The 27,766-nt window shown below is 45.5% G+C and overlaps 2 protein-coding genes across 4 annotated transcripts; one reads left to right on the top strand and one right to left on the bottom strand.

The window, feature by feature from the left end:
* On the top strand, nucleotides 1–12,669 carry CA6 (carbonic anhydrase 6). The gene is made up of 10 exons (XM_075113689.1): nucleotides 1–225; nucleotides 1,933–2,025; nucleotides 4,124–4,306; nucleotides 7,412–7,560; nucleotides 7,830–7,925; nucleotides 8,489–8,555; nucleotides 9,127–9,284; nucleotides 10,451–10,574; nucleotides 11,048–11,146; nucleotides 11,696–12,669. Exons 2-10 carry the CDS (start codon nucleotides 1,947–1,949, stop codon nucleotides 12,307–12,309), a joined length of 1,569 nt encoding a protein of 522 aa, XP_074969790.1. The 5' UTR covers nucleotides 1–225; nucleotides 1,933–1,946; the 3' UTR covers nucleotides 12,310–12,669.
* Nucleotides 9,999–24,992, bottom strand: LOC142066362 (solute carrier family 2, facilitated glucose transporter member 5-like). Of its 3 annotated transcripts, XM_075113691.1 has the most exons (13): nucleotides 24,835–24,992; nucleotides 24,158–24,487; nucleotides 22,486–22,584; nucleotides 21,866–22,026; nucleotides 21,225–21,349; nucleotides 18,531–18,683; nucleotides 18,322–18,447; nucleotides 17,852–18,039; nucleotides 17,330–17,440; nucleotides 16,941–17,042; nucleotides 16,458–16,533; nucleotides 15,200–15,327; nucleotides 9,999–14,536 (listed from the first exon to the last, which is right to left on the bottom strand). In XM_075113691.1, the coding sequence occupies exons 2-13, from the start codon at nucleotides 24,212–24,214 to the stop codon at nucleotides 14,303–14,305; spliced, it is 1,560 nt and encodes a 519-aa protein (XP_074969792.1). In that variant the 5' UTR covers nucleotides 24,215–24,487; nucleotides 24,835–24,992; the 3' UTR covers nucleotides 9,999–14,302. The 3 variants fall into 3 exon arrangements, with proteins under 3 accessions (XP_074969792.1, XP_074969794.1, XP_074969791.1); XM_075113693.1 differs by lacking the exon at nucleotides 24,158–24,487; XM_075113690.1 differs by lacking the exon at nucleotides 24,835–24,992 and having other exon boundaries at nucleotides 24,158–24,827.
* Nucleotides 24,993–27,766: the final 2,774 nt, after the last annotated feature.

Here is a 27,766-nt window from a genome sequence, read left to right as displayed (position 1 = left end):
TCCCGAATGGGCTTGATTTCAACTCCTTTGTGCAGACTGGGCTAGCTGATCGATAAAGCACAGGCAAGAGAAACAGCTTGTCCCTAAGTGACATCCATTTAAACGCTCTCGGCGCGCGCAGAGGCAGGGTGATGGTGGGCTGCTTTGGTGCAGAGGTGACCTCCTGTTCTTCGCTCTTGTTCACACCCTCATGTGCTGCTGTGTGGAATCCTGGAGTGTAAACAGGTATAAACCCCCAAAATGTCTCCCTCAGCTAATTTCAAAGCCTATTTACTCAACTGGATACGCAAGGATTATGAAGTGCATTGCAGGACATGTTTGATTAGTTTAGTCCTTACACAGTTCAGTGCAACTGTCAGAATAAATGATTTCTTTAGAGGCGAGAGGGAAAAATACACATTTGGTTAATCACCTCAATATTGCAGCAGTTCCCAAATATTAAATATGCACTGCCCGGAACAGCAAAACAGGAAAGGCCTTTTAATGTTAGCAATTCATTTCCAAAATCAAGATTTTTGAGTAAAAAAACCTGCTTCTATTCTTCAGCACAGTCTAATATAGAAACCTGAGTTTGCATGACATCTGTAACTCACCTATGACTCTTAGTGTTGAATTGCTGTTATTACGTACCTCATTGCTGAAAATAATAATTGCAAATATTATTGCAAGCGGCAGGAACGTTGCAAACAGAGATTTCACTGATGTGAGCTTACTTGCTAAATGTTTAGTATTGCTGACTGTCACCTAAAATCAACAGCCAAGTTGTGCTGCATTTGGTGGAAGCTGTATATCTCTTCTCAGCACCAGGTGAAAGCTCCATTCCTGGGGAGACTTCTCCTCCCCTTTTGTTATTAAACCGTGGGTTTATGGGTTGAGAGGCACTGCTGGTCGGAAAGGGCCATCAATAGTGTGTCATTCTTGGGGGAGGAGAAGGCTTTTCAAAGGGAGTGACATTTGCCTGGTAACAGGATACAAAAAGGCAGGCGGAAGATCCATGGTCTGTTCCATGGTCTGCTGAATTACTTTTTTACTGGACCTTGGGCAATTAGTTGCCTGGGACATATTTTTAAGGAACTCAAGCACCTAAAGATATACAGAGCAGCTACTGAAGTCCACAAGAGCATTTAGACATCTGACACCTGCTAGTTTTTATTTTAATTCCTCTAGATTTTTTAAAAAGCCATCAGGGTTTCAGTATGCCGTGTTGTGCCTGTATCCTTCAACAGGTTTTTCAGAGCTCTGAATTTTCCAAAGGTTGCAAATCTCTCACATTCAAAGCTGGATTTTCAGTGACTAGGGAAGGTGTTGAAAGCAAAATGCTTTGAAATACCAGGCTTGTGGGTGTGGAGCACTTTTAAATCTGATCTCAGAAGTCTGATTTTTCAAAGGAGCTAAGTGTCTACAGTGTTGACTTCTAATAAGATTGTGAATGCTCGGTGCTTTTGAAAACCAGTCCCTTAAATTCCTTCTGCCTTGGCTCCTTCCTCAGTGTAATAAGGAAACAGTTGGCCACCTTGGGACAGTGTTTTGAGGTCCATGTTGGGTATCTTTGCTTACAAAGCACTGTTAAACAGAGCCTTGCAATAAAGCTTTTCTACCTGATCATCAGGAGCGAATGGCCTGGAGAAGTGAGCAGGGAGCGTGTGGCAGCTGGAGGCAGACCGTGACTCCAAGGCCATCAGCTCTGGCTGTCTGGGAAGACCTGTTCCATTTGCACGGGCAGCTTGGTTCAGAGGATCAATGAAGTACCCTTAGTGTTTAAAGCTGGCTGTCCAAATAAAATATCTCTGTGACATTGTTTGCTATTACTGTTTTGGATGAGTGAGGAGAAGGGCTGTTGGGGCTGGAAAGGCCAGACCTGGAGTAAATTGCTGTTTACAGTTGCTGAGGATTTTTAAAGAAATGCACTCCCCACCTTGGTTCCGACTGCAGATACAGCGAGAGACATGAGGATCACAGCTGTCTTGTTCCGCCTGCTCCTGGTGCATCTGAGCTGCTCTCACCTAGTGCACTGGACGTACAAAGGTAATGAAAAACGAGGCAGTTTGGGGATTGCTACGGGCTGCCAGCTTGCTAAAGACGCTCCCATCCTTTCTGTACTGCATAAGCAATACTCAGTTTGACTCTCTTTCCATTACTGAACGGTCTCCATGGAGCAGCTAATTTATTCCACTTTATTGATGCTTGTGTGTCTTGAAAGTGATTCTCTTCAATGTCACCCCTTTTTACTCCTTTGTGTGGTTAGGGCACACTGTCAGAGTTGGCAGACCAATGAAGTTCAAACAATGGGGAAAATCTTTACAATGTGTTAGAAGAAAAGCTGCCCTTTGGATGATCCTGGAAGGAAAAGCTTTAAATACTGCCTGCTCATTATTTTGTCATATCCCGTGCAGTACGGATCACGACGAAGTGCTTATTTATGTATTTATATATTTTGTGATATTTTATCTGATTTTCATTTGTTTCAGAAGATTGTTTGCAGAGCTCATTGAAGTAAACGGTAGTCCTTTTATGATCTTCGCTGGGCTGGGAATCAAGCTAAAGCAAAGGAAATTGTTGACTAGATACAATATCGCAATTAGGACACCAAGCTGTTTGCAGAGGTTCTCTCTAGATTTTCTTTTGGGCAGGCTGTCCGCATCTCCTAAGCGCCCCCATATTAAATCAATGTCAGGAAACAAATACCTGCAAACTGACGTTGCTTACATGAAATAAAAATAAAAGAATTAGCAAATAGTATCAAATGTGGTGTGGCAATAATTATAATAATTTGAAAATTAGGAAGATGATGAAGTAGCTTTGAACTATTCTCGTTTAAGACAATCACGTCTCCTTCCAAACCATCCCTGTGGGATTTGAAGTCAGTGAGTTCAACAATCACGTGATGATTATTCCTTAGCTCTCGCTCTGTTTGATCAATGTCAGAGGCGTGTGTCTGAGACAATCTATTGCAGTTCTGGGGTGAAGAAGAAAAGATTTCCATACTGAGGGTCAGTCACAGCCATGACAGAGGTAGAATTAAAATTTCTACTTATGCTCAAAGTCCTAAATTCAGCACTGAGATGAGGGCAGGTAGCCTTGAAGGGTTGAAGCAATTGTTAATAGTTTCAGCAGCACCCAGACCTCGGCAGGAAGGATTCGAATGAGGGCTAAGAGCCTTAGAGCCATTGGAAAGAGCATCCAGCATGCCAGGTCTGCTACGCATTTGCTTCCTCCATAGGTGGCCACAGGAGGTTTTTAGTATTAAATACTTGCAGAGGTGATAAGCATGTGCAAGTGAAGCTAGGGTCTTTAGTTCTTAGTCCCGTGTCACAGGTTTGCGTCTGAGCTAGTGACATTGAGAAGGAAAAGGAGCCGGTATTAACACTTAGCATGACCTTTAGGGGTTATTAGGCCTGGGGAGTAAAGTAGCATCAAAAGCTCAGAGCAATCAACTGAATCCTGAAATTGGGATGCCCAGGTCCTATTCCACACCAGGATCTGTCTCACAAAAGCACTGAGCCACTTTCTCCTCATCTGTTGCGTATAAAAAGGGGGTGCCAGGAAGAGGCGTAGCATTGCGCTCGGGAGAGGGGTGGGTTTGAATAAAAGCACACCCAGGACATGAAGCCGCCTTAGACCACTTCTATCCCAGAAAACATACAAAAGGTTCCATTTGCCTAAACCATTTTACTCCTATTATGCTTTTGTTAACGTCTCCCTAGTTAAAAATAAGGTTTGCTGCCGGTTCCTGATCCTAAGCAGAGACTGCCTGCCTAGTGTCCTGGTCCTGGTCCCTACATTGGTTGAGAACCTGATTCCACACCTTTGGCAGCTGAGACCTATTTAAATCCCCCTTTCTATATAAACACTGCTGCTCTTTCAGCAGAGGTTCTGTCTCAAGCGATCAGTAAGCGATTACTGCAATGCAGGTTTCTTATTTTACAGCACAGTTGTCCTGCAGACAGAATAATGTATATTTTCACTCTAGGGAAGGCAAAGCAACCTTTTATTGCTGCAGCTCCTGGTGTTATAACAACTAGATTGACACGCCCTGCTGGCAAATGAGGAGAGTTTTCTGACTCCTGAACTAACAGCAGTCTCACCACGTCCTAATAACCTCGTCTGCTTCCCATCCACACAGAGGGAGAGCTGGATGAAGAGCACTGGGGAACGCACTTTGCAGACTGTGCTGGCAAGCACCAATCGCCAATTGACATCCAGAGGAAAAAAGTGAGGTACAACCCCCAGCTGCTGCAGCTAGAGCTGAGTGGTTATGATGGACCTTTACGAGGGGATTTCACGATGACCAACAACGGTCACTCTGGTAAGACTGGGGGGATCCTTCTCATTACCTACCTGAAAAGAAAAGCTGGTTGAGAGATTGCTGGCAAATGAGCAGCCTGAAACAGCAATCAGGGCACACAGCTCAAGGAGTTTATTTGGTCCCGCAGCAGCTCTAGCTGTCAGCCACCTTTCTGTCAGAAAGAGAAGCTCTAAGGCACCAGGAAGCAAGCGCTCCCTGTCCTCTTCACCCCGTTTCGCCCCCTGAGCCATGGCTTGGGACGTGCATAGATCACTGCACATGCAGCTTGCAGGGGCCTCCCATGCACTGTTTCCATGACAGCAGGTGATGCTGGCAGCCAGCAGTGCAGGGAACGGGCCAGCAGCAGCAAAGCAAAGGCCTTACACTTTTAAAATGTAGATGTCTTTAATGTAGGTCTGTCCTTAAAGCCCAACCCTTTTATCCATGCTGCTTTGTTAGTGTCCTGCTCTGAGGAGTTCAGGCTTCTGTGCATCACACTGGGTTTAGTCCTGCAGTGCATTCAGCGGGAGAAAGAACATACCTCCCTGCTGGGACAGCTGATAAAGAAATAGCTGAACCTGACAGCTTTCTGCTTGCAAGCTATAGAGGAGGCTGTGGTGTAGCCTCTGGAGGTTTCACCTGGGTAGCATAGCACGCACTTACTACATTGCGTTTGGGGTATAAGGGAGACTTTACGGGTTCTGGTTTGTATTTCCCAACACATGCAAGATACAGGAACAGCTCCTGTGTGTTCATGCCAGCACTCTGCTGTACCTAAAACATTATCACAAGCCTTTTGTGGCCAACAAGTGACACCAGATTGGAATGAGTCAGCTTTGCCATAGGGGCAGGAAATTTTTCTTCCCTGACTGAGCAGATGTCCTGGGAGGATGTCCAGCTCGTGACAGTGCAGGAACCGATTATTCATTTTAGCTGATTGAAATGCTATTCACAGACAGTGTCTTTTTTTTTTTTTTTTTTAACTCACCTTACTTTGCATTGCCATCTTACTTCAGTCTGCTCTCCTAGTTTTGCATTTTCCCCAGGCACCCAGGAAAGCTCTCCAGAAACACATATGTAAACCAGAAAATAAAAGGCAGTTATAGTTGTGCAAGATATTGTCTTTGTTAGGCATTAAAAAGGGATAAAAGGCAGCTAGAGCATTACAGATTGACTCTTTCAGCATACTAGAAGACTGCAGAACTACAGTAGTGAATGGTATTTGGTACACACAGACTCCTCTCTGCATTCAGAAAATGCATCTTTTGCCCCTGTGTGATACTAAGAACTGGAAGTGATAGGAATAGAGAACCGTAGTTCAGTAGCAAGTTTCCATCTGAGGTTGGGCTGGATGTAGGTGACACAAAGCACAACACAGAGGAGAATCCCTCCCCTATAGTCAGAGAATTGGTATTTCAGGTCTCAGGAAGGGAGGCTGAAACACAGCATGGGTTAAAAGCCTTGCCTTTGGCCACGCAGTCTCAGGGCAAGGCTTATAATTTAGGAGGTCCTGAATTCCCCTGCTGCAGTCTGTAATTCATTGTCTAAATAATTCATTAGCTGGTACTGTTGAGATAATGCTTTTCGTCTACAGCTCAGCAACGAGAGAATTTTCTAATAGCGGCAGTGGGAAGGGAATGAGTATTTTGGGAAGGTGTTTGGAACATAAAGCTGGTAGCTCTGTAATCCCACATGGCAGTCCTTTCTTCCTCTCTGTAACAGAGAGAAATATGGAGGGAGAGCAAGGAAATGAAGTGATGAGAGACATACTGCCTTCAGAGAAAGAATGTTGTGATTGTATTTCTAAAACACAAAATGAATCACTGCTCCTGTTTGTCGCCCACAGAGCTCAACGTTCAGTTAGAAGCTCTCATGCCAGCATTGCTACCCTGACTGCCTACAAATTAATTCCTGCAGGTTTAGCTTTCAGGTCTCTGTCTGCACGTGTGTATTTTCCTATTCTTTTGTTAACATCAAAATGATTTTCTGATGCAGGGCATTTTAGAAAACCACAAAGGCAAAATGACTGCCCTTATTCAGAGCTCCTGTGAAGTCAGAGTAGGTTTTTCCCACTGGCTGCAGTGAGATGGAACAGGGTAGCAGTATCTGTCAAGGAAAATATTCCACTGGGCCATATTAGAAAATATTCAACAGATCTGAAGGGGACAGGAGATGGATTTATCAGCAGGACTCTCAGGAACTGAAGGCCAAGCATCTCACCTAAGAAACCAGCTACACTTTCTCTCTAGTTGCATAATTACAGGCTAAATCCCACCTGACAAAGCCTATTTGCAGTAGTGCAGAGTGTCTGCACAAGGAATTTGCACCTATTTCTCCATCTGTGCAGACACTCACACAGATAACCTTAGGTTAATGAAGCCTTTTGTATTTGGCATTTGGACTTCATTTTTTAAACAGGATTGGTTCTCTAGTAGATAGTAAAGACACACACAGCTGTGGGAGATTAAAATGTCATCCATGCACAGTGTGTGCAACTTCCTCCAGTAGCATATTTTTCTTAGAACTGGGACCCCAAGTGTGGCCTTCATTACCTCATTAACACAACTGCCCCTAAATGCACCACCTCAGAGGCCAGAGAAGGGAAACTAGGCTGGCTGCACGGACTGTAATCTGTAAGGCAGCAATGGACATAATTCCAAACTGCAGAGCAGAAATACTAGAGAAAGGCACAGTTGCACTCAGCCACTTTGTTAAGTTCTATCCCACTTTTCTTCCTTGGAAATAAAGTAGTTAATAAATCTGTGCAGAGCCCTGCAAGATGCGATGTACTATGCGAGAGATGGGCATTAAAGCACTTTTTATTAGTGTCTAAGGAAAAACAGAGCTGATCAGATGGAAAAAAAGTCTGCAGGCACAGCTAGTGCCCAGTCATCTTTGTGCCTCGTGTGGTCTGTGATGCACAAGCCTGAGGTCAGGAAAGATTTTAAGCATACCAAGCTTTAAGCTTCAGTGGTTTTCCTTGCATGCTGGAGTTAGTTCCCTGAACATGGTTGTGCCAGCTTATTTCAGAGAGGGTGTTATCGGCAGAAAGCACTAGGCAGGGCAAGCATAGCTACAAGAATGGGCATGGCTACACCGATTGCTGTCTCCAATCCTGTTTTTCAGTTCAGATTGATTTGCCACCCACCATGCACATCTCTGGAGGGCTCCCAAGCCTCTACACAGCTGTACAGATGCATCTGCACTGGGGTGGCCTGGACCTGGAGACCAGCGGCTCTGAGCACACTATAGACGGGATGAGATACTTCGCAGAGGTTGGTGCAATGCAAGGGCTGAGCCTGATGGTGCTGGCACAGAAGACTACGAAAAGCCATTGCAATAGCACTAATGTACTTCAAAGATGGAGTTGTTCCTCCCCATTTATCATAAACCTGTTAAATTAAAGGTCTGTTCACTGTGCTATGAGGCAGAAGCATCAGGAATTGGGATGGTGGCTCTCCCTTCAGTGTGCTTTGGGTCCTTTAAAGCACCAAGGAAGCCATTTATCACTTCTTGCTAAATGCCCCTGTCTCTCTTCTGACAGCTGCACATTGTCCATTACAACTCAGCTGATTACCCAAGCTTTGAAGAAGCCAAAGACAAACCAGATGGATTGGCTGTGCTTGCCTTCCTGTATGTGGTAGGTTGGACACCCAAGCTGCTGAGCAGGGCCAATCTGTGATCCGAGTTTATTCTATAATCACAGTCTGAGCAGGTCCAGACACGAGTAGCTAGATGTTGCACATCTATCCTAAGAGATGATGTCTGCCACCAGTTTGAGGAAGCTGTGTCATAGCAGAACTGTTGTTCCCTGACATCACGTGGGGCTCACACAATGCCAGCCAATGCAACTTGGGAGCCCCAGAAAAATTTGCCCTGTAAGAAGTACTGATGGATTATCAGGTGTGGCAGCTGGGTTTCCCCTGCTGTACCTCAAGGCCTTACTCTGGTTTGCAAATGGGAACACTTGATTTTGTGTGGATTTAGAAGTGGTGAAAAAGGATCCTTACAGTTCACTATTCTACTCAAGATCTACATGTACCTACTTTATCATGCCTAGGATTGTCCAACCTATTAAGAGATCCGCAACAGTATTTGTTCTCTTTGTCTCCCAGTTCATCAATTAGTCCCCCAAGCTGAGTAGTAGTGTAGAAGGACAGGCAGGTCACTAACCTTTTGTTCAAGTTTCTATGCTGTGTTTAGGATGGGCACTTCGAGAATACCTACTACAGTGAATTAATTTCCAAACTGGCAAAGATCAGGTTTGCAGGTAAGACCTGGGAACACCTTTCTCCATCCTTGATATTCTCAAAGCCTGTATCTATGTACTGGGACAGACATTTTGCTGCTGCTTTGTTTGCAATTGTGTGGTCAAGCATCCTCAGCCACGCACAACTTCACACCATCCCTGCCCATGCATCTCAAAGAGCAGCCCACACAGCAGGGTGGTGTGGAAGATGCTCGAGGCAGCAATAAACATACTCCTGGTTGGTCTACGCAACACACTGCGGCACCATCAAACACCAACTTCCTACAATCCTGCAGTCCGTATGCCCAGACAGCGGGTGCCCTGCTGCACACTCCCCTTCCTGGGAGGACTAACAGCTACTGGCAGCGCACTGAGGTGCAGCTGCCCACCACCTCCAGGGCCCCAGCTCTCTCTGAATGACAAACCAAAGATCCACTGAAAGGACTGTTCACTTCCCTCCATCTTCAGTTCCGCCAAAGGTCCAGTGCCCCAGTGCTCTGGGCAAAGTGATTTGCCAACCCCAGCTCTAACACGACTCACCTTTCCTGTTGTTCTCCAGTAATGGTTAATATTGCCTCTGATTCCCTTTGAGGTCAGTCAACAAAGCTCGTTTCTCTGGATGTCCAAGCCATGCTGCCAGAAAACCTCTCACACTTCTACAGGTACCACGGCTCACTAACAACCCCACCTTGCTCCGAGAGCGTGATCTGGACCATCTTTAATTCTCCAATTGTCTTGTCACACACACAGGTAAGTGATAGCTGTTTACCAGACGGAGCAGCTTCTCTTTCCTCCGGGCTTCACCTTTCCACACAAGTGTCTTTTTCTGCCCACCAGTGATTTTGGGAACAGCCTGAGAGAGGAGCTAATAGGGCATATTTCATATAGGGCTGTTGGGATCGACTCCTAAGCAACTGGACTTACAGGTGACTGTAATGGCACGGTGATGCTGTATTACAGCTAGGGCCAGTTTTTGTATAGCAGCAGTTTATCTGAGGTCTGGTGAGCAAAAACAAAGCTGTGTGCTCAGTCAGGCTCAACCATACTGAAGCACTATAAAAAGGAAGAGACTAGTCAGACCAAAGCAGAGACTACTGCAAGAGAGTCCAACCCCTCCCACCCTCAAAAAAACCATAAAAGAGCCATTTGTAACATTAAAATAATTACAGAATAATTGGCACATTTTTAGGAGAGTATTTTGGGTTTTTTTCTTGTCTATACTTACATTGTACAGCAAATGGGATCATTTCAGGAGTGGCCTGCTGCGAGACATGAGAGGGTTTGTCCAGGCTCCAGCAGAGGGATTACAGAGGAACTTGTTGCATGCATGGGAGTGCTGGGCAGTAACCCCCCTTGTGCCAGCAGTTGAATACATGGCAGGATCCCCTTCTCTTCCCTCTGTCTGCTTTGCCAGGACAAAGGCTTCAGCAGGGGAAAAAAGTAACACAAATAAAACAAGCTTACTGCTGGGCCTTGTGGAGTGGTTCATCTTCTTTAATGAAAGAAAAAGCATCAGAAACATTTTCTTCTAGGAGGAGAACAAGATAAAGTAGAGACTAGAGTAGTGGAGGATCACAGTGTTTGAAAAATAAATACTCTTTTTGGTGGGGGAAGGCTAGTAGGCACTTGGGAGAAAGCAGTATGCTACAGAATAGCAGCAGAATCTCCATCCATGCATACATACTATCAGGCAGGTGTTAGAAACTTCCTTCAGGCAAAATATCTTTATCATGAATTAGCTGATAGGAGCCCTCATGTTCTGTCTCTTTCCTTTGCTAATACTCAGCAAGAGACCCTGGGGATTCCTCTATAACAAATTGCTAGGTTTAATCCTGAGCTGAAGGAGCTGCACTGCACTTCTAGGCAAAACTGTTGTTCCCATAGTGCCCTCCATAACAAGCCTGCATTGCTCACAGATCAGCCTCCTGGAGAACACCTTGCTGGACTGGCAAAACAGGACCCTGCGCAATGACTACCGGCACGCTCAGCCCCTCAACGGGCGGGTGGTGGAGTCCTCCTTCAGAGCCAAACCCACCCAAGGTAAAGGGAGTCAGCAGGCAGGACTCGGGCTTTACCCCAGCAGGGCCAAGAAACCTATGTGGAAGATGTCAAGTTGCAAATCACTTAATCTAGGTATGGTGGAGATCACCTTTCCCAGGAGTAGCAGCTTCCCTGCACAGCAGGTGGAGATGGCCCACGTGCATCTTTGCCCCCTGCCAACACTTCTTGTTTCTAATGGTGCAGTGGTGGCTGTAGGTTGTGTCCCAAGGTAAGTGGTGCTACGTGGCACCACACAAGAACACTGGGTTCAGGTGTGTCTGCATCCATATGGGTGAGGTACGCTAACCATTGTAGGAACCGCTCTGGCTTGGCTGATCAGCCAGACACCATATGGAGGTGAGGCTGCATTTTAAAACAAAGGTTTTCCCCAAACCTTCTACAAACTGGAAAGTAAAACATCTACCATGCACAGGTCCTGGCCTTCTGTAAATTCAGCTGTCTGATTGCTCTAGAACAGTGCCACCCAGAAGAAGTCAACCTCAGACTGGAACAAATCCAGATGCAGCTCCAAGACATGAAGAGAGAGCTGCTGAATGGAGTGAGCCACATAGGTAAGAAACACGTACCTATTCTTGAGTCCAGCTTCCCTTCCGAGGGTGAAGAGCCCATGCCCTGCTGTCCTGGATGGCTTAAGTCATTAACAGGTTTGGTACTGATATGTACAGGTAGAATTTTGTCCCATGTCTCGGCCTGCTGATGGAAATTCTTCAGCTACAGCATCATTAAAGCTAGCCCTAATCTAGCTACTCTCACAGCAACTGCAGCTTTCTCCTGCAACATGTAAGCTCATTTTTACTAAACAGTGAGGGGTTTAAGCTTAAAGTTCTGCTAGAATAGATAATCATCATCTCTGTTTTACACAAGATGAAAAAAGAGGAAGGGGCAGGGGGAAGTGATTTTCCCAAACAGTTGGGTGAAGGAGCTAAGCTTTTCATCATTTCAAGCCCTTTCCCTGTTGGTATGACACATGCCAGTAGCTGTGGCTCCAATCAGCCAAGGCTGCCACAGCCCTGCCAGTTCCTATGGGTGTATTCCTCAGGATTTGGGGTGATTTATTAGCACAGCAGAGAATGTAACAGCTGTCCTTTTGGTTATTTCAGGTATTAAATCCAGCACTTTTCCAGCTTTCTACTTCCCTGTGGAAAACATTGAGAGTTTTGTGAATGTTCATCCCCTCCATGATATATCTCTCCAAGCCTTCACTTTCTGTTTCTGGGCAAAAGCCCAGCATGCTGGCAGTCAGACTGTTCTTTCCTACTCCACACAGGAGAGGGATAATGAGCTGGTGATGACTGTGGGCGCAGATGTGGGGTTGTGGATAGGAGGTCATTTCATCAGCTTCCCACTGTACCACAAGGCACAAGGCTGGCTGCACTACTGCATGGCATGGGCCTCCCAGTCTGGCATGGCAAATTTATGGCTCAATGGAGCAGCTGGTAAAGAAAAGAGTATCCAGAAGGGGTATGTGAGCCAGGCTGGAGGGATGCTTGTCCTTGGGAAAGATAGAGACACTCTTCTTGGGACGTTCTCCAATGGTTTTGCAGGGTGGATGACTCATGTGAACCTGTGGAGCAAAGTTCTCAGTCCTGCAGATGTTCGGGCACTTGCACTGTGCAAACCAGGGCAACAGAAGGGAGATATTATAGCATGGGGAGAAACCTCCATGACCCTCTTGGGAGGGGTGGTTCTGGAGTCTGACACCAGCTGTCAGTGACCCCATTTTTTTTTTTCCCTTTTTTAAAGCAGCTGACGATTCCAAACTGCTTGCTGGGGAAACAGAGGCAAACTTAGATTATTGGCTTGTTGCTCCTTCTGCTTTATATAAGCTCACTACGCATCTGCTAGTGCTCCAGGTCATTTTTCCAATGGTAGGTACATGGGAACAAAGCCTCCATCGGTGGGATAGAGGCAAAGAATAGAGCGGAACTTGGCACAGTCCAACACCTTGTACTGTCCCATCCTTCCCAGGAGTTTGACTTGGGTGCCCGTTCATAGATCTTCCAGCATGTCAGAGAGCCCCTCTCTTTGGTCAAATGAGCCACTTTCTCAAGTAAAATTTCTCTCACATCCTTCACCCAGTCTCCGTTCCTCACCATCGTTCCTGCACATGTCCTCCTTTCCCATTTCTCACCATCAAATCACCACCCATTGCCCTGCAGGTGTACCTAGGAATGGGTACGTAAAGGCCTTGCAGGGCAGAGGGTTGTCCTACGCAGTCAATGTGCGTAGATCAGTGGAATGCCTTCTTTTCTGTAAGTGGATGTAGAGACTGACCATGGAAGCAGCTTCTTTTTCAAAAGAAATACATCACAAGTTTCTGGGAAGGTATAAAACTAATTTTCTAAGGTTAAAGTAAATCATGTGAAGGACTACCTCCACCAACAACACAAAATCCATGCCACACTGTTCAACAATTCTGCTTTTTTCAAAACAGAGAGCAGCAGCCCCAGATAACAATGAATTAAATTACATTTCCCCATGTTAAATTATGCCATAATTAACCCCCACACCCCTTAAACTAATAAATACTTTAAGAAATGCTCCATTTTTATCAGAGTACACTTCACTTTCATCTGAGAGTCTGCACTAGTCCTTCACACTCAGAGCTTTTCCAAACCCATGTCTTCAGGTGGAATAGTGCCCTTAGAGGACACAACCAGAAACCAACAGAAGGACCAAGCTCTAAGTCATTTGAAGACTTTTTCAGGGGTTTTCAAGTTCTTGAGAACCAGGTTATTTAAAAAATTAAATTTAAGCAACTCAGTGTGAGAAGCTAAAGACAAGTTTGGATGTGTTTGCAAACACAGGCTCTGGGGACAAATGAGCTCCAACTGACTCATGCGTTCAGAGTAGGGATATGGGGGTTATCAAAGGATTAGGAGAGGGACTGTTGCTCTTTGACAATGGAAGTGTAAACACTAGGGAGTGAAATGAGGTAAATAGCTCGAAGACTAGAGCGCCACTGGCATTCCAATTCCAATGGGTATAAACTGACTGTGAATAAGCATCAGCCAAATGGATGACCCCTAATATCAAGAATAAGGCTTTGGAAGGATTCATCAGCAACAGCTGAGGACTAGGTTTGATTTGAAGGAGACAGTGGAGTGAGATTATTGTAATATGCATTTCCAGTTTAGCAGTCCTCTGAAGCACACAAAGGAAGGACAAGCATTGACATGATAAATGCTGTTAGCCCACCTAACAAAGTACCTCAGAACAACTGACACACCCTCCACCCCAAAGCATCAAAGGCCTGGCATCACTCATGCTGGACCCTCAAATACACAAATGACAGTTCCTCAGGGGACTATAGTGCACTCCTTGCATAGGACTGACCAAAACCCAGCTCAAATGCTGGCTTGTGTCACCTGAGATGTGCCAGTCAGGACGTCAGGGACATACATCCCCTTACCACACAGGTAACTTGATCACAGGAACTGAGACGGCTGAGGATGCTGCCCTTTGCCTGTGACAAATACCACGAATGAGTAATTTGCCTTGGCAGTGGCTACTCCATGAAACAGAACAGTCCTGCTAATTATTCACACCACCACCACTCTCAAGACACAAGGGGTTATTTGGAAACTCCTGCTGTGGGAAGTTTGCAGAAGGTCTAAGTGAAGACCGGTATCAATGAATTGATGTATTTGTTCTTCCACTGAACAGATCCTGAAAAACCTCTGGGCCAGGCCGAACGCTGGGCTGGGTCACAGCTCACTGCTGGAGATTACTTTGTTCTCTGCCTGCCCGCCTGGGACAGTGTGGAAAACCTCAAGCTTTTCTTTGTCTTCCTGAATCTCCACCTTGTTCCTCTTGGCCATGATCCTGTTGATTTCCATGAAGGTTTTGTTCTTTGTCTCAGGAACAACAAAGAATATGTAAAGTATGGTGGCGAGGCAGATGGCACAGAAGATGAGGAAGCTGTAGGGGCCCAGTCCAGCCTAGGGCAACGAAAGAAGGCAGAGCAAGGATCAAAGGAATACACCAGTTGTGTACATTACATGATTTGAACACGGTCAACCCTGCAATAACTCTAAAAAAGCAACAACAGTGATGTGCACATATTTTACGCTGAACGACCAGAAGTTAGGAGTGGTTCTAGATTCTGTCTTCGCCTTGGAAGATATTTCTCTTATTAGAAACCACCATGGATTTACTGGAAAAGGAGGCTGAGGGTCTGTTACATAAATCAAACTAAACTCACCAGCTCCCTTTGCACAGGCTAAAATTAGCAAATGTAGCAATTTATGGGTCACTACTGCTGGGGATCAGTTTGAATGGGTGACCTAGAGATCAAAAGCAAAAATTGGCTAAAATGGAAGATGGGGAATTTGCAATCTTTTCCATGCTCCTGAATTCAGGATCAGCCATTCACCTGGAAAAATAACTGCTTGCTTTTAAAGCATATGCAACAGACAGGTGTGATAAAAACATGCTGAATAACATCAGTTTCTTGCCCTTTATATATAATCCTGCATACAGGTACTGGGAGCCAACTTGCGTATTTACAGCTCTTAGGATTAAAAAGGCGCTCTGTAAGAACACAGGGGTGAAGATACTAATTTTCAGCTGAAGTCTTGCCTTGTCCTGTGATCGCATCTTACCTCCATGTAGAGGAACACAAGCCCCACGGTGAAGTTGCATAGCCAGTGCACAGACCCACCCACCATGAATGCTGCAGGCCGGGACGACTGCAGGAACATCTCGGTGATCATCACAAAGGGAATTGGACCTGGAAGGTAGTTGCATATTTGGAAATCCCAAAGGCAATTCCCCCACTCTGAATTCCTAGATTATGCTGTTCATTTCCGTGGCAGGCAATGGTTTCTAAACTACTAATGTTTAGAAACACCCAACAAATCAAATAAGGGATTAAAAAAAAACCAAAACAAAACTCCACAAAAACAGGGCAGCTAAATTACTTTCCTAAGCTCTCACAGAGCAATCAACCTCTTCTCTCCTATGGCTGCACCTTAGCCATGAACCCCTCTCCTGCACAGATGGTAAATTAAAGTTGATCAACACGAACTGTCTCTCCAGAGAGCACCCTTTGAGCAGCAACTAAGCAAGTGATTGCTTAAACGAAAAACCTCAAAAAACAGAGAACCACCCCAACACATGCAGGCGTTGGAAAAATGACCTGTGGAACAAGCCCTCGGGCTCGTGCCCTGCGGCACAGTTAAGCAGAAGCAGACCGTGTTCTCATTAACAAGGTCAGGCCACACATCCAGTTGGCCCAGTGGTCTCCCTCCAGCAATCTCCCTGTGCTTGAATCTGCCCGACAGCATAAATGGAAGAGGAAAGCTTGCGTGTAATTCCATCTGCCAGTGAAATCTCAATAGGAGTTTCAAAACTGCACTGCTGCATCCAGCAAGGGTCTGGCAGAGCTTTCCAAGCTGAGCAGACAACTCCACCACGCTAAGAAGCTGAGTCAGGACAAAGCCTTTCCAACGTCCACATCTATCCGCACCTCTCGTTTCCGCAGAGTGAAGTGCAGGGCAACACATATAATTTGAGTTGCTTCTAATTTGACTGCCTATAGTTGCAAGCATGCAACGTCTCTGCCTAGTTGGTAAAGCTCGCTATCTCAGCCTAGTTTTGATCCAGATCTTACTGGTGGAATCTCAGGCACGAGCATAATTGTGCCTTGGCTTTCGAGAGGAAAAGCAAGGTGCTCCCCTGCCTCATGGACACAGCCAGCAAATCACTGGAATGTAAGCCTAGCTGACAATCAGGAAGGTGCACAGAGAAGAAATTCTATCCCCCTGGATTAGCTCCACAAAGCTTTTGATTTGAAATTCTTCATAACACTTGGCTTTACCCAGCTTGTGGAGGAGACTGGACAGAAGTGTGCCTACTTACTGGCTCCAATAGCATGTCCGATGATGTAAACAATGACACACACTATGCTGAGGTAAGACATCCATGAGACAGTGGTCTGTGAAGAATTTAATCACAGGTTAGATGTGGGTGCTACCTGAACATCACCAACACACTCAAGACACTATCTGTAGTAAGATTTGAGGGCATTCTAAAGCCAGTGTCACCCTCCATTGCCAGATACGTCCATACTTAGCCACGAAAATCATAGCCTGGGTATGATCCTTGCTTCCAACAAATGGATGTGACAGGTATTATGAACATGACATACTGGAAGTAGTATTCAGACAAGCAGGATCACAGCTTTTCCTGGGTTTACTTTAGGCAGATATACAAGTACAGAGACCTTTCATACTGTCCCCTCCCCGCCACGTATAGAATCAACCTCAAAATATACCAACACTCTATTCCCTGGAAGGTCCAGAAATGCACAGGTAGGATCACCTGAGCCATTCAACCACTCACCTGGAGATTGAGGGCCAAAGTTAAGACTGCACAGGAGACACAGCACAGTCCAAAGCCAGCAAGGAGAAGGATTTTCCTCCCCAGGGACTCCACGATAAAAACCTGAAAGAGATAGAAGGGGGTGAGAGACCAGACACCTGGGGCACAGCACTTAGTCCAGAAAAATTTATTAGGGTAGTCTAGAAAAATTTATTAAGGTAGTCTTTGTCTTTTAAGAAATTCAGTGAAATTTCCGCCATCTACTGATGAATTGTGGGCATCAAGTCACCCAGGAACCGTGAAAAGCTGGATGTGTCAATAACACAGAGAACAGGCAGGGCATTCTTCAGCACCCAGTCCCAGTGAGAAGTGCGCGGAAGCCCTTCCAAGGGTTTCCAGCAGAAACTTACGGCAAGCAAAGTCATGACGACATTGATGGCACCTATCGACACAGTGACATACTGCACATTGCTGCTGGCCACACCTGCCGACTGGAAGATTCTGTCCGCGTAGTAGAAGACCTGCAGCAAAACCACAGCTATGTTTATATGTGGCCAAAGGCAGAACACAGGAATTCCCCTTTGCCTACTTTTACATCCTGGAACCGGTGCACAGAAGCCTGAGAACTGAATTCTTTCTGTTCTGTAGACGCTGGCGTTTGGAGCCAGGTACAACCACCTTACCCTGAACATGTCCAAACTATCCTTAACAGGACAGCTTGACCCTGTAGCTAGTACATGAGTGTACTGGATTTGGCACTGGCCAGGGGCAACCCACCACAACATGGTGCAGAACCAGTGTCCCTGATGAAGAGGTACTCATGTGTCCCAGGTTCTAGCTCCTGTGTCAGCAGTGCCCCACACCATCCGCTCTAAAGTCCCACCCCTTTATTACTCACCCCACTGGCCTGTCCCACATGCCTTCCCACTCACCGCATTAACCCCAGAGAGCTGCTGGCCCATCATCATGACAACAATAGAGATGAGCTGCCATCGCAAGCCTCTAAAGGTGCACAGGCTGAGTACAGAAAAATGCCCTTCTTCCTTTTCTGACCGGTCTTCTTGGCGCATTTCTTCCATCTCATCATCCACATCATTCCAGCCTCTCAGCTTCTGCAGAGCTAGTGGGAGAGGAAGGTGAGTTACAGACCCCAGAGACATGTCTACAGTGAGGTCTCCTGCTTCAAATCAAGTCAGTACAGTACGGGCAGCAGTGCTTCCATGCTGGGAAGTCAGGGATTCACGTATGCAGAGAAAGGAGCAATGTTGCAAGAATCCCATCCACCAGCAACGCGTCAATGAATTTCACACTTGCTTGCTTCACTGCTGGTTGCTGTCAGTCATGTCCCACAGTCAGATCTATCCCATTCCACCTCCCCTTTCGTGAAAGGATGATGCTCTACCTTGTCGTGCTTGCTCTTCACTGCCCTTTTGTATCAGCAGGTATCTGGGACTCTCAGGGAAAAAGGGCAGTATAAGGAGCTGAATTAGTGATGGGATCCCTGTGAGCCCCAGCAACACGGGCCAGCCTGCAATGAGCGAGACAAGATGACAGCTGTGAGAAATCTTTTTCCAGTGGAGCCCACAGAGAATTCATGAGCCAGGGCTTTACCTTTGGCATTCCCAAGGATGCTGTTGAGACCAAGGATCTGAGCTACAAGGATCCCAAGGGTGATGAAGAGCTGGGGTACTATTCCAATAGCACCTCTCAGATTTTTGGGGGACATTTCTCCAAGGAACATGGGAACCACATTGGAGGCCAGACCTAGCAGTAAGAGAACAACGGTAGACACACAGCTGATGTCAGCACATTCACCATCTTCAGTAAGATGCCTTTTTCCCATGTGAGACCAAAGTGATCCCTGCTGGACCACAGGAAATATGGAAACCTCAACTTAAACCCTTCTGCTCCAGCTGATGATTTAATGTCATCATCTGGACAGTGAATAAGGTGTGTGTGTTTTCACCACATGGCATAGGTTCCCTTAGTAGGTGGCCAGGTACAGAGTCCACCACTGCATCGCATGTCCAGGCATCTAGCTTTCTCCGGGAGCTGTTAGAGAAGAGTTTCTCCCGCTACCTCTCTGTTCATCAATAATGCTGTCCCTTTGCAAAAGCTGTCAATATTACACTCACATATCTTAAGACAGAAATAATCTCTGTGGCAAAGCTGTGGAGGCATTCCCATGCTGAAGTTAATTCAAGGTGCCTGGATTGTTTCACTCATTTCAGTTGAAATACAGTAAGGAACCAGCCATGTGTGCATGATGGGCCTTTGGGAGTACAACCTGCCCACCTTCTGGTGCTTTGAGGGTCTAGCTTATTAACTGCTCAGCAGCAAAGCATTTTAGGAGTCCAAGAAGCATAACAGTAGCCTGCCTTGCCTACAGAGGTAGCAGACGATTTGGGGCCTCTCGTTCATCTTTCAGAAAATAGCTGTCTCCCAGCAGGGTCTTCCAAGTACTTCAACACAATACATGCAAAGAAAAATTGTGTGCTACTGCAGGTTTGGAAACAAACTCGAAGTGTAAAGGAAGATTTTCTACTTCCTCTAAAACAAGAAAAGAAATCAGTAGCCAAACAAGCTGATGTGAGGCTGGAAGGATGTGACTTCTTGCTGACTTTCAAAAAGTCACTCCTCCCTCAAGTGCTCAGTAACGGCTTGCAGCGGGCTTTGCTGGTTTGAGGTCTCTTACAGGTAGCATGCTGGAATAGGTATTCCTACACCAATAGGGCACTAAGGACACAAGTTATTTTGAGGAACGTTGCACAGTTACCCACAGTAGCCCCAGAGAGCTGCCAGCTCCCATGGTTACGCTGTGAATGCTGGCATGCAAAACCCAAGCTCCTGGAGTCAAATGACCACATGAGACTCTTATCTTACATTTCTAAAGTTCCTAGCATTCAGGAGCTTGCAGTTACAAAGATGATAGAGCTGTTATCTGAAAGCAAAAAAGGCATGGAAACAAATATTAAAGCATTATAAAACTAAACTCATGAGGTGTAGTGTTTTAAGTTCACACTATAACCAGCCTTTTAAATGCACAGATTAAAAAACATGCTAGCAGTGACTCCTGGACTACTGCAGTCAAGAAACAGTGGCTTTCTAGTGGTTCAGACCTATGCCGACCAAGCCCTGTCACAGAGGAGCCCTGCATACAACAGGGCTGCCAGGGCTACAGCCGGAGCTGCCCTTTTGCAAGTGGGAGTGATGCTTGGAGCCTACCAGGGCCTGAAGCAGGCTGCCCTGGCTCAGCAGCTTCCCGCCCCAGACACGGTGTCTGCCGTTCCAGTGAGGTCAGGCTGTGAAGGGCAAGTCAGGACAGCCAGCCCAGGTTCTTTTGTCAGTTATAAATAACTGGAAAGAGGGATTACACTTAACAGGTTCCTTAGTATTTATTCAGAGACCCAATGCTAAGAGCAGCTGCCAGGCTTAGGAAAGTCAAAAGCCAAAACAAAACCACTGGACTAGAGAAATTTCCTGCCAGAGCTCACAGATTGCTGCATGTCAGTCTTGCCAGCCCAAAGCCAATTCATTCAGCCTAAATGCTGTTAGGGCCCTTATCAACCTGGCTCTGCACACACTCAGTACAATCACATTATCAACACATTAAAAACACATTTGTGTTTTTAGCACAAATCCAAAACATAGCCCCATACTAGCTGCTATGAAGAAAATTAACTACTAAAAATAACTGAAATTATCATACTCTATATTACTGTAGCTCTAATACAACCAGTTATACCAGCAACCCTCACACACCCTTCGCCTTGGCTTTCCACAGTCTGCAGTAAATCCAGTGGCTCTGAACCCTTCACTCTCCCTTTTAACATTTTTCTCCCGCTGGAAGAATGGTCAGTTCCAGGACTGGATTATTGGATCTGCGTTGTCTTCAATGACTTCGGTTTAAGATTATTCTTTTTCTGATTATGTTTGAAAAGAGAAAAATTAATCTAGGCTATCTGCTTTAAGATGCCTGGGAAAACAGATTATCATTATCAGGTTTCCTGGCTGTTGGAGCTCCAGTGCCTAGCAAATGCTTGTTACAGAGGATAGCTGCATCTACAGACACACAACTCCTCTGTACGGCTGAAATCCCAGTCTCACTGCCATCGGTTACTGGAGATCTTTAGTACTTCTGCAACATGCAGATGACAACTGTTGTTCAAGCAAGTACAGCATTGTTATGCAAATGCATGGCTCAAGTGCCCTACCTGTGAAACCATCTGTTGTAACAATAAAAAGTCTTTACACAGTGAGGAACATACTTATTGCTCTCCCTTTACCATCCAACCTCTCACTTACCAGCATATATTCCCACGATAACACGTGCAAGAATGATTACTTCAAAGGTTTTTGCTAGCTCTGAGGTTCCCATAAGGATTGCAGCAGCAATGGAGAAGAGGTTATTTATCAGCAAAGTGCCCTTCCTGAAAAGTAATAGAGAAGGAGACAGATTCAGTTTATTTTTTCCTAAGGCCCCAAGAGCAGATAGGTCCCTGCTGTGTTATACTGTCCAAAACTCACATGAATCACCATCCCAAAGACTAAGCAAAGAAAAAAAGATGTGATCATCCCATTTCTCCTGCAGGGAATGAAGGCTTCAAGAAAGAACTGACATTTCTCAGGAAACCTGAGCAGCAGAAGCTGGGCCTGATCTCAGAGCCCAGCCCAGGACTTTCATCATTGCTCTCTACCTGGCTCAGTGCCCAGCACACAGCCTGGCCTTGACCATACTGAAACCATATAAGTTGTTCTACACGTAGGAGATAACACATATTGCTGAGTCTGGCAACTACTCACCAGCCCATCTGCCTTACAATCAAGTTATGTGCGACACAGTCACGTTCCTGATGGGCTTGGCAAGCTGGAGTGACTGGTGAGGCAAGTCTTATCTGAACCTAGCAAACTGTTGGTGAAGGATGTTAAACACCGCTGTCACGTACCGGCCACAATTGTTGACCAGAGGCCACACCATGAGGGACCCAAACAAGCCACCCAGAGGGAACATGGACACCGTGAGAGACCAGAGCAGCATCTGGAAGCCACTGTCCATAGGCACTCCATGCCTGTTGAAGTAGGTTTGGTTGTAAAAGTCTTGCATGTACTGGAATGAAATACAGAGCATGTTTAGCACAGTAAGTAAAATTTTCACGCTGTAAAAGCTAGTTAACAACGAATGCCATAAAGCTTTACACAAATGTCTTGATAAAAAACAGAACAGCTGAGTTGGAAAATGAATGCAAGAGAGAGGTGGAGAAGCCTGGACTAGATAACTGTTACTACAAGCTATCCTGCCTTACAGGATTTGCCTGGGGTCTAGAAGGGAAGGCATTCCTCATGCCCAGTCTCTCCTAGGCACAAAGACCAAACAGCAGTGTTACATGCCTTAACAGCCTCCCTTTCATCTCCTGGGGAGCCCCTTCTCACCAGGTACCTGGTGATTCAAAGCATGGAGAAGTACAAGCATCTGCCCACAAACACCCATAATCTACTGTTACGGTCCTGTTTTGTTTTGTTTGTAAACCTACTCCTGGGTCATGGTCCACTCCACAGTCCAACCTACCGGGGCTGGAGAATTAATCACAGACACGTTGTAGCCATACTGGAAAGAAGATCCAAACGCAGATACCAGTGCTACCAGTGCAAGCAAAAGTGTCATTTTCTGCACAGGAGAAAGAAAACACACAAGCAACACCTTAGAAGCAAGTTTGGCTTTTAGGCATAAATGGCATTCAGTAAAAATAAATAAATATGGTAAGACTTGCCTTCTGTGTTGGTCACTTCGTGTTACTGTATAAAGCAAGCGCGAAGGGTTGTTTTCACTATAACTCATTTTATTGTGCTTGATTTGCACACACTCATTGCAGTAATTCATTCTACTCTTTCCTGGTATCGACAGATCATTTGGATGATGAATAATTTTTAAATTATCTTTCTTAAAACACCACCCCACAGGGAAAATGCAATTATTCTTTTTCCAACATGCAAATTGGTAAGTGAAATAACACAGGATATTGGCACAGGAAAGCTTTAAAAAGACGAGATTTTTTCATGAAGTGGCAGAATCTCTTTCCCGTTCATTTGTTCTGCTTTCACATGCCGGCTTGTTCTGCCTCCCACATTTCAGGATCAAGCTGTTTATGGATCTAATCTGTTTGCCATTGAAGCCAGTTAAAACTTATCCAAGTAGCTCAGTGAGGGCTTGGTTGTGGGGTACAAGGGCAGCACTTGGGGTTGAACAGAAGGGTGAAACTGGAGTAGGACCAACCACCGCACAGTCCTCAGGGTTACAAGCAACTTGCTTTTTGCAACAATTTAGTTGTCCTTCAGTCCTCAGGCTGGCCCTCCTGGGTTGACTGAACTGTTTTGGGTTTGGTTTTATTTTATAGCTCATTAATATATCTCATTACTTCTATACGAACACAGTATTTTTCCATTCAGACACATAATTTTTTGTCACCATCATTAGCCTTAATGTCTGCAAGGTTTTATGTCCCAACACTCAACTCAGGTCCCACATGAAGGATCTGTCATGTCCCTCATGGAACATTTGTCCAAATACAGCTGCTGCTACTCCTTACATTCCTCAGAAGCTCTAGCACCTCACCTCCAGAGGTCTGCAGAGTTTAAGGCACTGCAGGACATCAACATTCAAGTCGATATCAGATTGAGGATCAGAAGGAAGCTGAGGTTCCAGCTACGTTTTCTACGAGTAGACTGTTGACATTCTCACACTGGTGATGAAAAGCAGGCTGCCTTGCTCTCATTAAACAAATCCCAGGAGCTCAAAAGAGCCACTGGTGTTAATTATTCACATTCAGCACTTCTAGCAAAACCTCCGGCATACACGAGCATTGCATTGTGCAAGATCCCATAAGAATGCCACTGTGCAAGGCAGCCCCCATCCAGAAGCATCTGCAGCCTAAAACTGCTTAGAAAGTAGGAAAGAAACCTCACACACACAGAAGGGGAAAGTCACACAGAAGTTACATGATAGGTCGGCTGCAGACAAAGAGAAAATCATGAGACTCGGTGCAACGTTCCGCTGCAGACAGACCTAAACTGGGCTCAGGAACATATGCGTCTCTGCTCTCCCTGTAAGACCAGTTTTGCATATGCTAGCCCAGAAGATCTTGGCCTTCTCTTTCCTGTAGAAGTACCTGCAGATCTCAGATCGCTTCCTCTGTATCTCTATGGGAGGCTCAAGTTAGAAATGCAGAGTCCAGCATACTTACCCCCTTTGAACCTTCCTTGTAGTCAGAGCTGTCCTGCTTCTCTCTTTTCAACTTCATTTTGGCGTTTTAATCACAGATGCCAAGTACAGGCTTTTATAGCCAATGCAGGGGGTGGAAACGCCCTACACAGAAAATCCCCCTCTGTAGCTTTTCAGAAAACATCCAATCAACGACAAGCTCTATCAGCCGAAGTAAGTTGCTGCTGTTCCATCATTCCCTTGCTCTGTGTGACTCCCTCGCGTCTCCTCTTTCTTCCCTTGTTCAAGTTTATCGCCGCTAGGTCAGATGTTCTTTCGCCAGATCCTGACTCAGATCAGAGGTGCTGCCTAGCTACAGGGAAAACAGGCTCATCTGTCCAACTAGAAGGGACAGACTTAGTGCAAAAGCTGCAAAATGAGCTATTTTTCCCCAGGCATATATACATAGGCAAGATGCGTCTATAGCAATAGAGCTGCTGCTCCTTCACGCTGCAGCTCCTGGGCAGCTGTGGATGGTGTCGCTGGAGAGGCTGCCTGGCAACAGCTGCATTCCAGGGAAAATGGAGCATTCTGTGGTAGCAGCCTTGGCAAGAGAGGGTGATTGCCATGGGCCACAGCGATAAAACTGAACTGTATTAACCCTCCTGCAGCCACAAGTTGCATATGTGCCCTGGGGCTGAAATACTGTTCATGCCCTACCTTGCATGGACCAACTTGCTCAGGCACTTTTGCAGTTTGCAGAGGACAGGTTCATCCTCTCAAACTTGTGTTTTTCCATCAAAGCACATTAGTGCTTTTCCCCTTACGTGCAAGGTATAACACATGTTGCTGGCTTCGTAGTAATCTCCTACACTATGAGACTACTTTGAACAGTTCAGGACTTGGTTAATAGTCAACTACAATTTCCAGCGTTTATCAGAGAAAAGCAGAGTTCACAGATACCTCCAGCAGCTGGAGAAACTGGAACCAAACCTTGTTGTTATTGGTTCGTCTATCTTTAACAGCCAGCTTAAAAAAATGCATCCTCTTGAGCAACAGGAGCCGTTCATGTGTCTTGCATGCATTCTCTGACTGGTTGCAGCCTCCCTTCTTCCAGGTGAAGACATCCTGCTCTAAAAACAAGGGGAACAGAGCCATGGTGCTTTCAGGGTAGCGGAGCTTAGTCTCTAGACTTCTTGTCATTTGTCTTTTATGGCACTGTTATAAGTTAACATCCTCAAGGAGGCTGTTTGCTAGTGTATCTTGACAAGTTGACCACGTGTCAAGAATATTCCTGCCTCTTTCAGGAACTACTCCTGCTTCAGTCCCACCTATCACATGGTGTCCTAACTGAAGGGAGATGCATACCAAAACAGTCATTTCACACACAACTCGTCTTTCTCTACCTTCCTCTGCATCCCTATTGAAAGAATGTAGCTGGCTGGTACTGAGACACTCTGCTAGTGCAGCTTTTTCCATGCTGCCTTCAAACATTGCTCTAAGCACCCCAAAACACTTAAGAGAGGTCATAGCTCACCCAGCAACTAGTTTAGTTCTCACTTTCACAGATCTTTGGCCAGAAGAGGGAAAATGGAAAGTGAGCCATTCTGTCCCAGCGGTGGGGGAGTTGCAAGGAGGACAAACTTCAGTGAAATTCCTGTTCTTTAAAGACAGTATCATCCTTCTGGGAGCTCTTGGCACAATGACAGCTGCTTTGATGCTCAGTAATTGTAAGAAAGGAGAATTCTCTAGTCATGTTTTTTTTAAATTCCTTCCCTGAACTTGAAGAAATAATCTTGACAAATGCAGAAATCAAGCAGGACATGTATGCTTGCCATCACAAATCCTTCATCAGAGTAAATATTTGCTTATGGCAGCAGAACGCTTTGAATATTTGCCAATCACAGCAAGGATCCGGTAACAACATCCATAAGGTAGTAATGGGCACTGGGATGATCTTGGAAGAATTTGATGAAAGGAGACAAGATGGTGAAATAACTTCTTGGACTTCCAAAGCAATTCCAGGGGTATAACTTCAATAGCTGAGATCCTGTCAGACTTGGGCAAAGAACAGAGCCAGTAACAAGTAAAGAGAGAAAATTTTACAGGTATTTCACAAGCAGATTTTGAACTTCAGCTACGGCACATATTAAGCTTCTTACATCTGCTTTTCACCCCAGAGTGCATTTGCCTGAAGACATTAACTCAGCTCTGCATCGTTTCTCCTCTGCACTTGTCCATCACATGGTAAGGGTCCAATGCATGAGCGCAGGAAAGCATTTACACTCAGCCCAATTGTCTGTGCTCAAAGCTGGATCCTATGAAACCCTGAAATCTTTGGCGAAAATAATTAAGAGGGGAGGCTTCGTTTCCAGAGGAATAAATCTGCTGGAGAACATTAGTGGTGAGCTATCGAAAAGTGACGGTCAGATTAGGAGCTGGCAGTCAGCCATGCTGCAGTACGCTGATTGCAATGCTTGCGGTAAGGAGACATCCCACAGTACATATCCAACACAGTGTCATTAGCAGCCTTTTCACCTGCGTTTCAGGAAGGAATTGCATGTTCAGTCAAGGCTAATTCAGTATCATACACAGTCCTGAGCTACTACTGGGGCCTCAAGTTGAAACAATAATTTAAGTAACAAATGATTTGCCTGCAAGTCATATACAGGTACTGCTTTATTGGCCGCATACACGGCTTCCAGCCAATTAAGTACGAGGTAGACATGGCAGTCTGATCCCCTAGCAATAGGAAAGGTGTTTGCTGGATAAATAAGCACAGTCTGCAGGTAAACAGTAGCATAATGAGGCACTGGAATTAAGTAGTAAATGAAACCCTATTTTCCCTGCACAAAGGCAATGCTTGGTAGCGTCCTGCCAACCTCCTTCCTTTTCCATTGCTGCCCTCAAAGACCAACTCAGAAGAGCCTTGGCCACACAGGCACATCCCCAAAATAATTTAAAAAAAAAAGGAGCAGACAGACCTGTAAACTTACCATGTCACAATCTGATAAATTGGCCTGGGAACTGTCTGGTCCTTTCTCTATCGGGAGGGTTGTGTGACCCAGACGTTGTTTCACAAACGCTTGGATATTAAATCTCCATCTGCACCTTGTTCAGCAGAAGCACCTCACTGCCTGAATACCCATGCTGCCCTCTTGGACCTTAGCAGTTTCATTTTTCTATCCAGGACAGAAATATCGGCTGTGCCAGCCAAGACCTGCATTTTGCCTGCTCATGCACTCTGCATTGATCGCTGTGGTTCCCTGTAGGGCTGCACAGACTACAGGATACACCAAATTCAGTGCAGCACAGCAGGAATTCACACTGCTTCTAGCAGCAGGAGTGACTTGTATTATGCAAACCTAAGTCTTACAAACAGGTTTGGCAGCATTAGGGTGCTCTGCTGTCATCTCTGAATCTGTTCTTCATGACAAGAGAAGATAATAGTGGCACAACCAGAAGTTACTTTTCTAAGATGCTCCTCTGCTTTAGCAACAAGAAGATTTATCCTTTTCTTGTGAATGGTTGGTTTGTTAAACACACAGCTTCTAAGTTTTAAAGTAAAACCGACATCACCCAGATCCTCCTGTACTACAGAACCTTGGTTCACTCCTAGAGCCAGGGATCGTCTTGCTCAGACTCAAGTCTT

The sequence above is a fragment of the Phalacrocorax aristotelis genome, chromosome 19, assembly GCF_949628215.1.
Source record: "Phalacrocorax aristotelis chromosome 19, bGulAri2.1, whole genome shotgun sequence".
NCBI lineage: Eukaryota > Metazoa > Chordata > Aves > Suliformes > Phalacrocoracidae > Phalacrocorax > Phalacrocorax aristotelis.
The sequence above is the reverse complement of the archived record's forward strand: the minus strand, read 5'-3'. Positions and strand labels throughout refer to the sequence as shown.

Excerpts from the sequence above, each read along its gene's own strand:
- CA6 (XM_075113689.1), top strand. The coding sequence starts at position 1,947 with ATGAGGATCACAGCTGTCTTGTTCCGCCTGCTCCTGGTGCATCTGAGC. Across the intron at positions 2,026-4,123 it reads AGTGCACTGGACGTACAAAG|AGGGAGAGCTGGATGAAGAG; the intron begins GTAATGAAAAAC and ends CCATCCACACAG. Across the intron at positions 4,307-7,411 it reads GACCAACAACGGTCACTCTG|TTCAGATTGATTTGCCACCC; the intron begins GTAAGACTGGGG and ends CCTGTTTTTCAG.
- LOC142066362 (XM_075113691.1), bottom strand. The coding sequence starts at position 24,214 with ATGAAGTTGAAAAGAGAGAAGCAGGACAGCTCTGACTACAAGGAAGGT. Across the intron at positions 15,328-16,457 it reads CGGACATGCTATTGGAGCCA|GTCCAATTCCCTTTGTGATG; the intron begins GTAAGTAGGCAC and ends ACTACCTTCCAG. Across the intron at positions 14,537-15,199 it reads TTGTGTTCCTCTACATGGAG|GCTGGACTGGGCCCCTACAG; the intron begins GTAAGATGCGAT and ends TCGTTGCCCTAG.